Source organism: Astatotilapia calliptera, chromosome 9 (genome assembly GCF_964374335.1).
Source record: "Astatotilapia calliptera chromosome 9, fAstCal68.1, whole genome shotgun sequence".
In the NCBI taxonomy this organism is placed as follows: domain Eukaryota; kingdom Metazoa; phylum Chordata; class Actinopteri; order Cichliformes; family Cichlidae; genus Astatotilapia; species Astatotilapia calliptera.
Window position 1 is genome coordinate 31,434,664 of NC_137430.1, and position 16,976 is coordinate 31,451,639.

Below are 16,976 nucleotides of genomic sequence, written 5' to 3' on the forward strand. Positions count from 1 at the left end.
TATCGTTTAGGTTTTATCCGATACCGGTGCCAAACCGGTACTTTTGAAACGGTGCCGGTGCTTGAACGGTGCTCAAACCGGTGCTTAAAGAATGGAGAAGACAAAATTGGTCCAAAAACCTCTCATGTTCAGCTGTTTTTTTGAAAAAAAAATTCTGCCTTTTCTGCAGCTAGAGGGCATATATGGTATCATTCTTGGCTGGAAGCAGTGCTTAAACAATGGGAGAAACACCAATTTTGTCCAAAAACCTCTCATGTTTGACTGTTTTCCATTTTTTTCTTTGGTCATTTTAGTCTTTTTGGCCAGGGTGAAGGGAGTATCTGCCATCAAACAAGAAGACAGCTGCATGTAACAACAACGGTGTTTGCTAGTTCACCTTACATGCATTAATTTAATAACGTGGCTAGAGTACTCAACGTAAATTATACACGAACAACATTAAGCTACTCACGCAGAGAAGAACGGCTGCTGCTGCCATCGTCATCCTCTTTTAAAAAAAATGCTATGTGTCGCCAGGTGTTTCATCGGATTTGAGGTGTTACCTCCTTTGACAGTATCACAGTATCAGCTTAAAGCACTTGTTGCAGGCTGCTGAATTTGCATACTTTGCTGTGAAGTACAGCCAGACTTTAGACTGCTTTGCCTTGGGCATTTTTAATCTGTAGCTCTGCTCTAAAAGAACGTACGTACCTGGACCCGCCTACTGTCCTCTGAAACATAAAATGATTGGCTAGAATTCAAAGTATATGACATCTCAGGGGAAAAAAAGCACCGAAATGTGCGCTGCTTTTCGGTCTGGTTACTACCGTTTATGACAGAACTGGTGCCATCATGGCACCGGATACCGGTACCCATCCCTACTTGGGTGAAATGAGGTCAATGCAGTTCTTAAGCATGCATGCAAATGTTCATTAGTCAGCTGTGAGCGAGTTTTTCCTATTTATGTTTAAATGCCAGATTTTCACTTCAGGAAGCACACAGCCCCACTCCACTGACGACTTGCTGTTGGCCAACACCCTCAACGACTTTTACTGTCGGTTTGATGATCCATCAAGCGGCTTTCACACCTCAATAGAGACTTCCCCAACAATAGATACACTTTGGTCCATCATCCTCCCACCTTCCCTGCTCCCCCCACAACAGAGCCATCTACACTATCAAAGACTTCACCCACAGGAGCCCCCTCCTCACTTCACACCTATGAGGATTTCAAACCACCTTCTCCCACTACAGCCCTTCATATTCATGAAGCAGATGTGAGGACGCAGTTTAACCCCTCTAGACCTACTAAGGAACCAAGTCAATTCAATTTTTATCTATATAGCGCCAAATCACAACAAAAGTTGCCTCAAGGTGCTTTATATTGTACAGTAGATACAGAGAAAAGCCCAACAATCATATGAACCCCTATGAGCAAGCACTTTGGCGACAGTGGGAAGGAAAAACTCCCTTTTAACAGGAAGAACCCTCCGGCAGAACCAGGCTCAGGGAGGGGCGGGGCCATCTGCTGCGACCGGTTGGGGTGAGAGAAGGAAGACAGGATAAAGACAAACCAGACTGTACTGCCATGTTTGTTGTTTACAATTGTGTTTTGTTTAGTTACTCCTCGTGTGTCATAGTGGTCTGATCAGACTTTATATATACCCTTCTGTGTCAGTTCATGTTTAGGTCAGTTATATTTCTTTGTGCAGTCATTTGGTTTGTTAAGTTTGCAGTTCTTTGCCTGAGTTCAGTTTTGTTTCTTTGACCTTTTTTATGAGCTCAACATTAATTACTTTTGTAAATATAATTTTTGGGTTAAATGAATGAAAACCCTGTTTTTATAATAATTCCTGTTACTCCTGCTTTTTCCAACTCGGCCGATCACACAGCCCTAAATGCCTCAGCTTCTCCTTTATACCCCCCCCCCCCCCCACACACACACACACACACAACTCTCTGCATCAGGAAGGTCCTGGCACTGGTCATTAGCAGATAACATAGTGAAGCAGCGCCAAGCAGTTTTCACAAGGTCATGCTGACACATAATTTGACTATGACTTTAAATATTGGTAACTTCAGGTGTTGCTCTGATATACAGGAAATGACATCACGGCTCAAACTCTTTGTCAGTAAACCATTTCTTTATTTAACATATAAAATTTTGGTTTAACTGTTGCAGGATTTCATAACAAACAAGCTGAAAAAAAACTGCAGAAAACATGGATCGATGCATTCATTAAAAACATGATAACAGGAAACAGATTTTTTGATTCAACTGCTGGAACAAAGCTAACCACTCAACATGAACACTACAGTAGAACAGTTTAGAAAGCTTAAAATGTAACGAGGCACATTTTCATTCATAGCTGCCTCATCAGATCAGGAGACTCTACCTGAACTCTGGAGCCTGATCTCAAGGGTTTAAGTCTGACCCTGAAACCAGAAGAGGATCTTTCTGTCTCTTCAGATTCACTGTGATCCAGAGATGGCAATGATTTCAGTCCTGCATGATTAGGCTGATGTTTGCACAGAGGAGATAATTTAGTAAATGTTTTTGAACATTGTAACAGTAAAACAAGTTCCTTCATAATCATTATGCAAATTTTTACTCTGTGAATGGTACTCATGGCCATTGACCAATGGTCATAAGAATTTGCTTATTAACGATCAAGAAATTGACCTCACAGCCCATTGTTCATTCATTGGACTGGTTTCAGTCGTTATGCAAATGTACTGTTTACAAGATTTACTTAAAAGCAGGAATCAAGACTGTCAACATTTGTTCAAACACAAGTAAGAGAAATGAGACAACTGCAGACCGACTCAGAGTGTAATTAGAAAACGTGCGCACGGGTGAATGTCTCTGAGAAGACACCCACACGGGTGAATGTCTCTGAGAAGACAAAACACACCGAGCACAGGCTTGCTTGCTTTATTTATAAGGCAAAAATGGGTTACATAGTACTTCCTCTTTTAACTGTCAGGGAAGAGGTTAAACATTAAATCAGCTTATCTGATCTTTCACACACTGGGATAAGAATACAGAAGTATATCATGCTTTATCTGACATCACAGACACTGAAGTGAAGAATGCATCATTATATCATGCTGTCAAACATCTCAGACACTGAGGTAAGGAATGCATCAGTTTTCCTTTAACAATAGACTTGGTTAGGTGATTCTTCAACAATAGGCTTGGTTATGTGAAAATATATGAACACACAAAATATAAGGCATACTTGGTTAAAATATAAGGCTTACTTGATTATATTGTTTTATAGAGATTTGGTTATAATGTATAATGTAGAAAATCTCTAACAAAGACGTAACAGGTTATTCGTAACATGGAATCGCTTGTGAGTGGAGTATGAACTGAGATTACTCAAACTCTCTTACAGATGAAGTTCTTTCATGCGTCTGCGTTCATGCTTAGTGTGATCACATGATTGTGAAAGGGTTTTGTCACAGTGTCTGCACTTGTATGGTTTTTCTCATGTGTGGACTCGCTTTTGAAGCTGATGTGCACTGATGAAGGATGACCCACACTGATCGTAGACGTGCTTTTTAACTCCACTGTGAAGGAGTTCATATTGTTTGAAGTCCGTTGAAGTGGTGAAGCCTCTCCCACATTCTTTACAGTAGTTCATTTTGTCTCCAGTGTGTCTACGTTGATGTATTTTTAGGGTCTTTTGATGACTGAAAGTTTTTCCACAAAGGTCACAAAAAACTCTTTCCCACAGTGATGACAGGGTTGAGAACTGGATCCATCTGTGTCGCTCTGCTTCTAAACAAAGACACAAACACAGTGTAAGTCAGTCCTTCAACATTTTCATCCTGAACATTGCCTGAAATAATGAGCATCTCTGCCAAGTCCAATTGCATTTTACTGTTTACATTATCACACTCAGCTCAATTTAATGTGCTATAAAAACGATAAGAGTAAAAACATTAAATTAATACTAGTTTAATTCTACAATAACTAGGGATGGGTACCGGTGTCCGGTGCCATGATGGCACCGGTTCTGACATAAACGGTAGTAACCAGACCGAAAAGCAGCGCACATTTCGGTGCTTTATTTCGGTGCTTTTTTTTCCTGAGCTGTGATACACTTCTAGCCAATCATTTTACGTTTCCGAGGATAGTAGGCGGGGCCAGGTACGTACGTTCTTTTATGCAGAGCTACTGATTAAAAATGCCCAAGGCGAAGCGGTCAAAAGTCTGGCTGTACTTCACAGCAAAAGATGCAAACTCAGCAGCCTGCAACAAGTGCTTTAAGCTGATACTGTGATACTGTCAAAGGAGATAACACCTCGAATCCGATGAAACACCTGGCGACGCATAGCGTTGTTTTTTTTTTTCAAAAACCAAGAAATGCGCTGTATTTGATAGCTTGCTGCGAGACCTCACACCGAGCGCATCTACTGCGGTGGTGCCTTTTATCAGACCCGGAGTTAGCAACATACCCAAAAACACAAAGAGGAGAGTCCTGGCCCCTAGCCCTGTCAGTGTAGCAGAAATGATGATGATGGCAGCAGCAGCCGTTCTTCTCTGCGTGAGTAGCTTAATGTTGTTCGTGTAATTTACGTTGAGTAGGCTAACCACGTTATTACATTAATGCATGTAAGGTGAACTAGCAAACATCATCATAGCTACATGCGGCTGTCTTCTTGTTTGATGGCAGATACTCCCTTCACCCTGGACAAAAAGGCTAAAATAACCAAAGAAAAAGAGGGAAACAGCTGAACATGAGAGGTTTTTGGACAAAGTTTGTGTTTTTTCCATTGTTTAAGTACTGCTTCCAGCCAAGAGTGATACCATATATGCCCCATAGCTGCATAAAAGGCTAACATTGTTATCTTTTTACAAAAAAAAACAGCTGAACATGAGAGGTTTTTGGACCAATTTTGTGTTCTCCATTCTTTAAGCACCGGTTTGAGCACCGTTTAAGCACCGGCACCGTTTCAAAAGTACCGATTTGGCACCGGTATCGGATAAAACCTAAACGATACCCATCCCTAACAATAACAGTGATACAATCCTCAAACACGATCACTAAAAACCTGTGATTAGAGTCTGAATAATCATTCAGAGGTGTTTTTCCATGCAGTAAAATTGCTAACATGCTAACACAATTTGATGAGCAGAGTTGTTTCAAACAGTCGGCTGACAAGATAAAAATATAAACATATATAAGCATACCTCACAGTAACTGCACTTGTAGAGACTTTCTTGTGTGGATCTTTTGGTGTGCTTTCAGGTAATGTGGAGATTTAAAAGTCTTCGCACACAAGTCACATTTATAAGGTTGTTCCTCAGAGTGGGTAAACATGTGACGTTGTAACTCTGTGTTTGTAGCAAACTGTTTACCACACTGTTCACAGCTGTACACATCATGTCTGGTGTGAATGCGTAGGTGTTTATTTCGGTTCTGTTTCAGGCTGAAAGTTTTTCCACAAATGTCACAGCTGTATGCCTTAATTCCAGAGTGGGTAACTAGATGACTCTGTAAGCTGCTACTGAGAGTAAAACCTTTCCCACAATCATCACAGCTGTACGCTTTAACTCCACTGTGGATGAGCTGGTGTGTTTTTAAGTATGAAGCTGAGGGAAAAGACCTTCCACAAATATCACACTTGAATGGTCTCTCTCCAGTGTGGATGAGTTGGTGTCGTTTTAAGTGTGAAACCTGCATAAAAGACTTTCCACACTCATCACAGCTGAATGGTCTCTCTCCAGTGTGGATGAGTTTGTGTGTTTTTAAGTGGCCAGACTCTGTAAAAGACTTTTCACAGTCTCCACAGCTGAACGGTCTCTCTCCACTGTGGATGAGTTGGTGTCGTTTTAAGTGTGAAGCCCGCATAAAAGACTTTCCACACTCGTCACAGCTGAATGGTCTCTCTCCAGTGTGGATGAGTTTGTGTGTTTTTAAGTGTCCAGACTCGGTAAAAGACTTTCCACAGTCTCCACAGCTGAACGGTCTCTCTCCACTGTGGATGAGTTGGTGTCGTTTTAAGTGTGAAGCCTGCATAAAAGACTTTCCACACTCGTCACAGCTGAATGGTCTCTCTCCAGTGTGGATTACCTGATGCCTTTTTAGGGAAGCTTTTACGGTAAAATCCTTCCCACACTCGTCACAGCTGAATGGTCTCTCTCCAGTGTGGATTACCTGATGCATTTTTAGGGAAGCTTTTACGGTAAAATCCTTCCCACACTCGTCACAGCTGTGTTTTTTCTCTCTCTTTCTTCTGTGAGGTTTGTCGGCCTCCTGAGAGCGCTGACTTCTCGCTCCACGTTGGTCCTGCAGTGACAGAGATACAAACAGAGGCAGTGAGTTGTGGGAAACACATTCTTCTAACCGGGCTTTTATTAGTGGTACTTTGTGCAAAGCTTGTGTTAAATAAGTAGTTATACATGTACTCATTTTCATACACACATTGCAAATGTGCTCATGAGAGATGGCATTGAGTCTTTTGAGGGTCAAACACGCTTCCAGACAAAGATAAATATTCGACTTGTTTCTAGGGCAAAGATTAGAGACATTTGGCCTGCAAAGTGCCCGTACACCTGTTCAGTGAGATGAGTACAGGATGTTTCAGAGACATGTATGAGGAGAAAATAACGGCAGGAAACACACAGAGTGTGAGACGGTGAAGAGGGTTTTTAATTGTTATAGAAGTCAAGAGAGTTAAAAAAGGAAATGTGTCTAACTGTAACTGGTGTATATTACGATATCTGCTAACGTATTGTGAGGCTGGACCTTAATATACAAAAATAGTGTGATGTCTGCTTCCTTGTTGAGATCTCTGTAAGTGAGTGGCACTGCAGATCTCTCCCGCGTACGTGTAATCAATAAATCATTGTTTGACTGGACTTCTAACAATGATTTGAGAGAGACGTAAAGCTAGTGTATAAGTTCATCTTTGATGGTTTGTAAAGCATTCCCACGTTAAGCTTAATAACCGATATATGGAGCGACTGCCTCTCTCTCTCCCTCTGCTGTTGCTACTTCAATCATGAAACTGCTTAATGATCAGCTTTTCTGTCGCGAGTCCGTCTCTCTTCTTTATGTTTGGCCCACTTTGCGCCAGAAAGAGGAAACCAGCGGCTGAACAACTTCGCACTCTCCCTGTAATAGATGCTCCCGTGTGTTTCAATCAATCAGTCTTTATTTATAAAGCACTTTTCATACAAAAAAAAAAAAAAAAAGGTAGCACAAAGTGCTTTACATAGTTAAAAGCAGCCCACCCCACCCTCCAACTCACTCCCCACACTCTCATTAACATAAATGATGTGAATACCCCCCCCCCCCCCCCCACACACACACACACCCGTGCACACTTAAAGAGTAAAATTGGGCTGGGCACACATGAGCCCGGTGAGGAAACACTATCACAGGGAGCCGTCTGCACCGGGAGCCGGTCACAGACCGCAGCCTCCAGGCTGGGCACACAGCAGGAGGGAGGCAAAGAAGCCCCCCAGCCAGGCTGAGAGGACCCCCAGAGCCCCAGCAGCCACGGTTGATCACAGCCCCAGTGCAGAGAGCGCCCTCCGAGGAAACACTGGAGATATGACACAATAGGATATATACAGGGTAAAATGATAAAATAAATAAGAACGGGATACAATATAAATATAAATATAAATAGAGTAAGAAGATTAAAAATGAATAAGAATAAAATCAATAAATATTAGGTAAAGCCTAAATTAATAATAGAATAACAGGATAGAATAAATAAGCATAAAATAAATAAACGTTAGGTAAAAGCTAAATTAACCCTTTAAGACCTACCATAGAACCAAGTTCGCCAGAGCTTATATTATATTTTTACATGCTGTGGAGCCATTTTTGGGAGCATTTCAAGTTGCTATACATCAATACAACCATTATAGCCCAAACTTTAATAATATGTCTGCATTAGGTGCATAGTAATTACATAAATTGCAAAAAAAGTGCAATAAACTACAAAAAAATTGAAAATCGTTTTAGTTTTTTTAACATATATTTCTAGTTAGAGAAATTTAAGAGGCTTATCCCTCAAAACTGTAAATACAAAAAAGTTACACAAACTAGTTTCCCACCACAGGAAATTTATTTTGAGTGTCTTCATAGTTTTATTTTTGAAATACACCAATTTTTATATACTGCAGGAAAAACGAAAATAAATATTATAGTGCAAATTTGCAAAATAACAGCATATGCATCAAAATAAACTATTTCCAGCAGTGCAATATGAGTCTTAAGCATCCCAGAAACGACACAGAAAGTCATAAAGTCAAACATAACTTTTTAAAACACATAACAAGTAAAACACAAGCTCATAAGGCCCCGATCGTAAAAAACTACATTTCCGCAAAATGACGTCACTTCCGGTTTCGGGCAGGTCATGTGGTCATGTGATAGTTCGTGCTGATGGACGTAGGAAGTGTTACAAACAGCTGATGGATCGGCGAAGCGTGTTTCTGGAATATCATGTTTTTGTTGCTGCAAGTGATTTTTATGCAGTTTTTGCAAAGCTATATGTGGAAGGAAACTGTGACCTAGGACAAGCTGATGGCATAAGATGTAAGTACAACTCCTCCAGTTTCATATGCAAAAAAAATTATTGCGCTAGCTTACTTGGTTGCAGAGCTACCGGGATTTAAAAATAGTTACGCAAAACAGAGCGTGCCCGCTCCGATCGGCTGTAAAGGGTTAAAAAGGTGGTCTTGAGCCTGTTCTTAAAAACATGTACGTTCTCTGCGGCCCTGAGCTCCTCCGGCAGGCTGTTCCACAGACGAGGACCATACCACTGAAAAGCTGCCTCTCCGTGAGTATGTGTCCTGACTTTAGGAACGATCAAAAGGCCAGCACCAGAGGACCTCAGGGTCCGCGAGGGCTCATATGGTAAAAGCAGATCTGAGAGATAAGAAGGCCCAAGACCATTAAGACATTTAAAAACCAGTAAAAGAACTTTAAAATCGATCCTGAAACACACGGGGAGCCAGTGCAGCGATTCTAAAACCGGTGTAATGTGGGCCCTCCCTCTGGTCTTCGTCAGCACACGAGCTGCAGAGTTTTGCAAAAGTTGTAAAGTTGAAATATTCTTTTTGGGGAGACCAGAGAGCAGGGCATTACAGTAATCAATGCGACTGGTAATAAAAGCATGCGTCAGCATCTCCGTGTTGGCCCGAGAGAGAATAGGGCGGACTCTGGCTATATTTTTTAGATGATAAAATCCAATTTTGGTTACATGTTTAATATGTGGGATAAAACCAAGCTCAGAGTCAAAAATAACACCCAGGTTTTTCACTTGTAGTGAAGGACATAGTGAAAATGCCTCTAATTTAGACAAGAGTTTCTCTCTCTGAGCCTCGGGACCGACGATTAAAACTTCAGTTTTGTCCTGGTTAAGCTGTAAAAAGTTTTCTGCCATCCAAGATCTTATATCTAAAATACAGTTAAAAAGGGCATCCTTTGGTCTGGTGTCATCAGGAGACACGGAGATGTACAGCTTACAGTTTGCGTACTAGTGTGCTCTCAACTAATGTGTGGTAGAGGTAGCACTTTTATTTTTCATATTCTAAATAAATGAGTACTTTTGGAAAGTCAGAAACTGTTGCTCATTCGCTATCCACCCGCACACCTCCGCGGCTGGCTTCATCTCCACCGCACGTTGAAAGCAAATGTGCCAGGCCTCAAAGACAATGGGTGGTTTGCGCAACAAAAGCAGGAGAATCGAGCATATGACTTGTAAAAATCTCAGCAGGGGTGATTAACACCTCGGGACTTGCACCAGAAAATAAACGCAGTGATTTTAGTAGGTGTTGGGTTCAAGGGATTTTGAGAAGGGTTAGTAAATCTAGTGTTGAGGTTAGCTCGGTGCTTACCTTTAGATGAGCCCACAAACCGAGAGAAACTCCGCGATGAAGCTGGAACTCTTTCCAAACACAGGAAACAGATCAGGGAGCAGAGACCCACGTGGTTCACGCTGATCTCAGCTACGATCCAGGAGACAAGGGTGGGCAGATCGATGCAGATATCGATCCAAACGTTGGTAGTGGTTTACGATCGATGCTCCTCCGAGTTCACTATTTTACTCGCTGCGGATGAAGAAGCAGCTGTCTGTGCGAACACCTCTTCTTATGCGGGAGACTCACTTTGCTCCGCCCCCTTCTTCTGCCCTGCTGGGATTTGATACTGTGCCGTCACGTGACTCGGCTACACACAGAAAACCCATTTGGACTGCAAAGAGAGAGAAACAGGAGCAACATGTGGAGATATTTTACGGCTGTAAATGAAAATGCTGGAGAACAGCTGGAAGGCTTGTCAGCACCTAAAGCCACAGGAGACCACACAAGCTGTAGAGTTCAGCTTATTTTTTCACACTCCAGTTAAATACTTTGACTGAATTCTCACTGCACACACTCAAACTGGCCCAGCGTTCATATCAGGCCCGCGAGATCATTTCATATAGATTTTTTTAAATTACTGTTATGCATGGCCCGACGATATGAGGTGCTATTAACACACAAACAACAGATCCTGTAACGCAGCGCTGCGGCCTCTTTCCCAGACGTTAGGCTACCTGGCAACATTCCCGCGTCAATCAAGTCAAACTTCTGTTATTGCGAAGCTAGTCCCTCACAATGGCAAAGAAAAAAGTTATTTCTGAAAATGGAGCCTTTCAGCACCAGTGGGAGACTGAATGTATGTTTACAGACATTGCTGGTAAACCAGCAGTTTACATTGGTAGTAAACTGGTAAATCACATGGTGAAGCTGTTGTGAAAGCAAATTTTATTGTAGCAGAGGAGACAGTCAAATCAGCCCGGTACCACTCTGATGAAGCTGTGCGATGCTATCCAGACAAAACGCAGATTTTGGCAAATGTGAGCCTGAGGAGAAATATGATTGCTGATCGGGTTTGTGAGATGGCCACTGATTTAGGAACACAGTTTTGTGAAAGAAGCAAACACGTTATTGCATACTGTGTATGAAAGTATAGACATGATGGACATTGCACAGCTGGCCATCTTCATCAGTGGAGAGGAAATATTGAACATTAAATCGATGCAAGGGACAACGACAGGAAAAGACATTTTTAAAAACGTATGTCAAAGTATAACCGACATGAAACTGCCCTGGGACAAACTTGTTGGACTTACAACAGATGGAGCGCCATGTCATGTAAATCGTATAGTATACATGTATAGTCATGTAAATGAGAATTACAAAGTTGGTGGCTGCAGTATAAACAAATTGGTGTATCTCAAAAATAAAACTATGAAGACACTCAAAATTAATTTCGTCTGGTTGGAAACTGTTTTATGCAACTTTTTTACATTTACAATTTTGAGGGATGAACCTCTGAAATTTCTTTAACTAGAAATGTGTGTAAAAATACCACTTTTGCAATTTATGTAGTTACTGTTGACTTAATGCATACATATGATTAAAATGTGGGATATAAGGGTTGTATTGATGTATAGCAACTTGAAATGCTCCCAGAAATGGAAGTACAACATGTAAAAATATAAAGATAAGCTCAGGCAGACTTGGTTCTGTGGTAGGTCTAACACTAGCATCCCCAGGCTTCTACCTTTCTACCTATAAAACCCGAGAGCAGTCAAATGGTGGAAGTGGAAGCTAAATTGGCTAGTCATTCATCTGTATATTAGGTCGTTACCTAGGAATTCTGGAGGGAGGGGAGTGGGGGTGAGTGATTGAGGGGGTGGGGGAGTGGAGTGTTTCAGTTTGCCATCTTAGGGAGAAATCAACACATGTCCTTTGTATGTCCTTTGTTGCTGACATTTATTGATGAAAACAGTACAAAAAACCAACCATTTGTACACATATTTACAAATAATGATAAAAAGTGAGTGAGTACATTTCAACATTTTCAGCAATCACTCACAATCCTGGCACTGCCACGGTATCTGTCGTCTGCATTTACCACATGTGTACCTGTAGCAGTGAACACATCGCACAGTGGCCTGATTTTTTTTGCATCTGTGTACTTGGATTTTAGGTCGCAAGCCACCCAAAACTTGCTCCATGCACCACTCAGCAGGCCATTTGTAAATATGTGTACAAATGGTTGGTTTTTTGTACTGTTTTTATCAAATGTCAGCAACAAAGGACATACAAAGGACATGTGTTGATTTCTCCCTAAGATGGCAAACTGAAACACTGAAACACTCCACTCCCCCACCCCCTCAATCACTCAGTGAGTGATTGAGGGGGTGGGGGAGCTGCTAAAAGCGGTGAGCTTCCTTTTGTGTTTCATCTTGATGCATTCTCAATCATCCAGGGAAACAAATCTCCAAAAGTCACCAACTTGGAGTGTTTCAGTTTGCCATCTTAGGGAGAAATCAACACACATGGGTGTATGTCCTTTGTTGCTGACATTTATTGATAAAAACAGTACAAAAAACCAACCATTTGTACACATATTTACAAATGGCCTGCTGAGTGGTGCATGGAGCAAGTTTTGGGTGGCTTGCGACCTAAAATCCAAGTACACAGATGCAAAAAAAATCAGGCCACTGTGCGATGTGTTCACTGCTACAGGTACACATGTGGTAAATGCAGACGACAGATACCGTGGCAGTGCCAGGATTGTGAGTGATTGCTGAAAATGTTGAAATGTACTCACTCACTTTTTATCATTATTTGTAAATATGTGTACAAATGGTTGGTTTTTTGTACTGTTTTCATCAATAAATGTCAGCAACAAAGGACATACAAAGGACATGTGTTGATTTCTCCCTAAGATGGCAAACTGAAACACTCCACTCCCCCACCCCCTCAATCACTCACCCCCACTCCCCTCCCTCCAGAATTCCTAGGTAACGACCTAATATACATATGAATGACTCCAGCATTTGACTGACTGCTCTCCGGCTTTTAAAGGTAGAAACGCAAAATGATGACTCCGCAGGGGTCTAAGGTAGAAAACCAAAATGACTGCTCTCCGGGGGTCTAAGCTAAAGGGTTAAACTGCTTCCTCACATCTGCTTCATGAATATGAAGGGTTGTAGTGGGAGATGGTGGTGTGAAATCCTCATAGCTGTGGAGTGAGGAGGGGGCTCCTGTGGGTGAAGTCTTTGATGGTGGTGATGGCTCTGTGCTGGTGGGAGTGGGGAGGTGGGGGGATGATGTCTCTATTGTTGGGGAAGGTGGAGATGTCAAGGCTGCTTGATGTCTCATCAAACCGGCAGTAAAAGTCGTTGAGGGCTTTGGCCAACAGCAAGTCGTCAGTGGAGTGGGGCTGTGTGCTTATATCCTTACTCTCATTTCCCTTAGCGTATCTGTAACATGCAACTTCTGTCGGTGCTGTGCTACTGGAAACTGAATTTCCCGGAGGAACCAAACCCGAGGGATTAATAAAGTTCCATCCATCCATCGGACATTTGCACATATGCTTAAGAATTGCATTGACCCCATTTCCTCCAAAGTAAAATTCTAGCTGCACATGCCCATGAAAATTTCTCCCACTGAAATAAGAGCCAGCACTGTTTTGCAGTATGTTTTAGATTACAATGTTTTGAGTTTGTCATACATATTTACTGCCCAGTTTAAAGCATTTCTGAATATTGAGTCTTTTTTGTGGTGAATTGTTTGTACCAAAATAATTGATTCTGTTCATCTGGACATGGCGTTTTCAGTGTTGCAAGTGACTTCTTCAATCTCAGCTGACTGCAGGTTTCCCAAACCTAGTAAACAGTACATTTGCATAATGATGAAAACAGCCCACTGAATGAACAATGAGCTGTAAGATAAGTTTCTTCATCATTAATATGCAAATCATGACCATTGATCAACAGCCACAGATCAAATTCCATGAGTACCATTCACAGAGAGTTGGGGAATGGCTGCAACCCCAGCTTTGTAAGATGGTGAAAGATGTACCCTCAGGGTTAGTGGCTCCAGATTGGATCATGGAGGTAGTGGACCCCCTGCCCTGCAATAACACATACAAAACGCTTGAGCTCTCAGCGAAGGCGGTCGCACTTTCTCCTCTCCTCCTCACCCTTATCTTCCCTGCTTCGCCTCTATGTCCTTGTCTTGTCTTGTGTGAATTTACTTTCCCTGGAACAGTCTCTCACTGTCGTTCTCTAAACCTAAAAGAGAATTATGGATTTGATCAACTGGTCTCTGAGTGCTATTGACACCCTTTTCTCAACGAGAAGTCGGGGCTCGGGAGAGCCTGAGTGCCCTGGAGGGACTTTCCCTGCCGGTTACACGATGGACGGGTGGCAGAACTGGAGGACCGTGTGCCTGGCGGGACTGTCGATCAAGGACGCTGAAGATATCTACCTATTCGGAACCATGATAACAGGGTTCATGCTGATCGGCGTTGGCTTAGCCCTGGTTTATCAGAGAAATAAGAAGCGGAACCGGCTGTTCAAACCCCCACAAGGCTGCCCGCTGGATTCGAAGCGACGGGACGAGGTGCGACCTCTCACAACGAACGTAATATGGTCAACACCTTGGAGACGCTTACAGCTGCTGTGAAGGCTCAAAACAACACCATTGAGCGTATGAGGGGAAACATCAGAGAGAGGCCTGCTCAAAATGAGACCCTTGAGCGACAGTTGGAAAACATCGCGGAACGGATCACTGCAGTTGTGAGGTCTCAGAATCAAAAGACTGACAACACCACGGAACAGAAGTTTGATACCATCATGGGGAGGCTCGCAGCTCTTCAACGGGAGATCGAGAGACCAGCCTCGGAGTGCTAGAATTCGAGCTGCTCACAAAGGAGAAATCAACAATATTCAACATTTGGACACCACGGCTCCAGCTGCAGGCCCAAGGCTGGAGCCCACCAAAACAACTCCCTGATAACAACTGTGTGATGACTATTCTTCCCGCCCCATGAAGGACACCTGGATTGGCTGGAGGACTGTTTACTTAGCCTGATAGGCTGAAGGACACTGTCTCAGCTAAACTATGGACACGCACACACACACTTACACTGATAAGCACTCACTCATCCCCCTCCCTTTCCAACGCCTTCGATGCTTGTGCCCTACCGGGGATGATAGCAGTCAACTGGACCAGCACAGATGCTGCAGGACCGGATGCGCTGTCTACGCCGGCTCTCTCTTACCCTTTACCCGCCCTGTTGCTTGTCTCGTGTTTCTATGGTGTATTGATAGTCATGTGCTTTTGTGCTGAGGTGTTTTTTCTGTTATCAAACTGTTCTCCCACTAGGAGCTCAGTCTGAGTGGAGTTTTTTTTCTCCTCCTCTTACCTCATGTAGTGTATTTTCGTTGTTTTTTTCCTATCAGCCTACCTTCTGACATGTCTGCCCAATGTGATGTTTGTGTAAAGTTGGTCAGAAGGTTCCTTTGTGAGTGCGCATGCGCCATTAGCGTGCTGCCTGCTGTAACCCCTAATTTCCCTCGGGATGAATAAAGTATTCTGATTCTGATTCTGAAAACCCAACAATCCCTTTGGTGACAGTGGGAAGGAAAATCTCCCTTTTAATAGGAAGAAACCTCCGGCAGAACCAGGCTCAGGGAGGGGCGGCCATCTGCCACAGGCGGTTGGGGTGAGAGAAGGAAAACAGGAGAAAAGACATGCTGTGGAAGACAGAGATTAATAACCACTAGCATCCCCAGGCTTCTACCTTTCTACCTATAAAACCCGAGAGCAGTCAAATGGTGGAAGTGGAAGCTAAATTGGCTAGTCATCCATATGTATATTAGGTCGTTACCTAGGAATTCTGGAGGGAGGGGAGTGGGGGTGAGTGATTGAGGGGGTGGGGGAGTGGAGTGTTTCAGTTTGCCATCTTAGGGAGAAATCAACACATGTCCTTTGTATGTCCTTTGTTGCTGACATTTATTGATGTAAACAGTACAAAAAACCAACCATTTGTACACATATTTACAAATAATGATAAAAAGTGAGTGAGTACATTTCAACATTTTCAGCAATCACTCACAATCCTGGCACTGCCACGGTATCTGTCGTCTGCATTTACCACATGTGTACCTGTAGCAGTGAACACATCGCACAGTGGCCTGATTTTTTTTGCATCTGTGTACTTGGATTTTAGGTCGCAAGCCACCCAAAACTTGCTCCATGCACCACTCAGCAGGCCATTTGTAAATATGTGTACAAATGGTTGGTTTTTTGTACTGTTTTTATCAATAAATGTCAGCAACAAAGGACACACATGGAGAAAGGGAGAAATCAACACACATGGGTGTATGTCCTTTGTTGCTATAACTATATATTTTAGTAAAAGGGAAAGTTTGAAGCCTAATCTTAAAAGTAGAGATCGTGTCTGCCTCACCAATCCCAACTGGAAGCTGGTTCCACAGAAGAGGGACCTGAAAACTCACAGCTCTGCCTCTCACTCTACTTTTAAATATTCTAGGAACAACAACTAATCCCTGTCAGTACTCTTGCTGCAGCATTTTGGATTACCTGCAGGCTTCTCTGGGAGTTTTTAGGACATCCCGATAATAGCAAATTACAGTAGTCCAGTCTAGAAATAATAAATGCATGGAGTAGTTTTTGAGTGTCACTCTGACAGGATATACTCTCCCCTCCTCCCAAACATCTCCCAGTGTCACAGTGGATCAGGTCAGGAGACAACTGAGGAAGCTTTGCCCCAGAAAGGCAGCAGGCCCAGACAAGGTGTGTCCTAGGATGCTAAAGGCGTGTGCTGCTGAACTTGGGGAGCCGCTACAACGAGTCTTCAACCTCAGTCTGCGACTGGGGAGAGTGCCCGCCCTATGGAAGACATCCTGCATCGTCCCGGTCCCCAAAAAGAACCGGCCCAATGAGCTGAATGACTTCCGACCGGTGGCACTGACGTCACATCTTATGAAGACTCTAGAGCGGCTCTTCCTCAACCTCCTCCGACCACAGGTACAACATGCCCAGGACCCACTACAGTTTGCATACAAGGCGGGTGTCGGAGTGGAGGATGCCATCCTGTACCTCCTACACAGAGCCCACTCACACCTGGATGGGGGAAAAGGCACGGTCAGGATCC

At 43.0% G+C, this 16,976-nt stretch overlaps 1 protein-coding gene across 1 annotated transcript; it reads right to left on the reverse strand.

Moving 5' to 3' along the window:
• Window positions 1–2,077: 2,077 nt before the first annotated feature.
• LOC113029708 (uncharacterized) lies at window positions 2,078–9,919 on the reverse strand (the record flags this gene model as incomplete). The annotated part of the gene is made up of 3 exons (XM_026180705.2): window positions 2,078–3,766; window positions 5,183–6,281; window positions 9,851–9,919. Coding segments are annotated over 2 exons (1,167 nt in total), but the record flags the coding sequence as incomplete, so codon positions are not given.
• Between the last annotated feature and the right edge of the window lie 7,057 nt (window positions 9,920–16,976).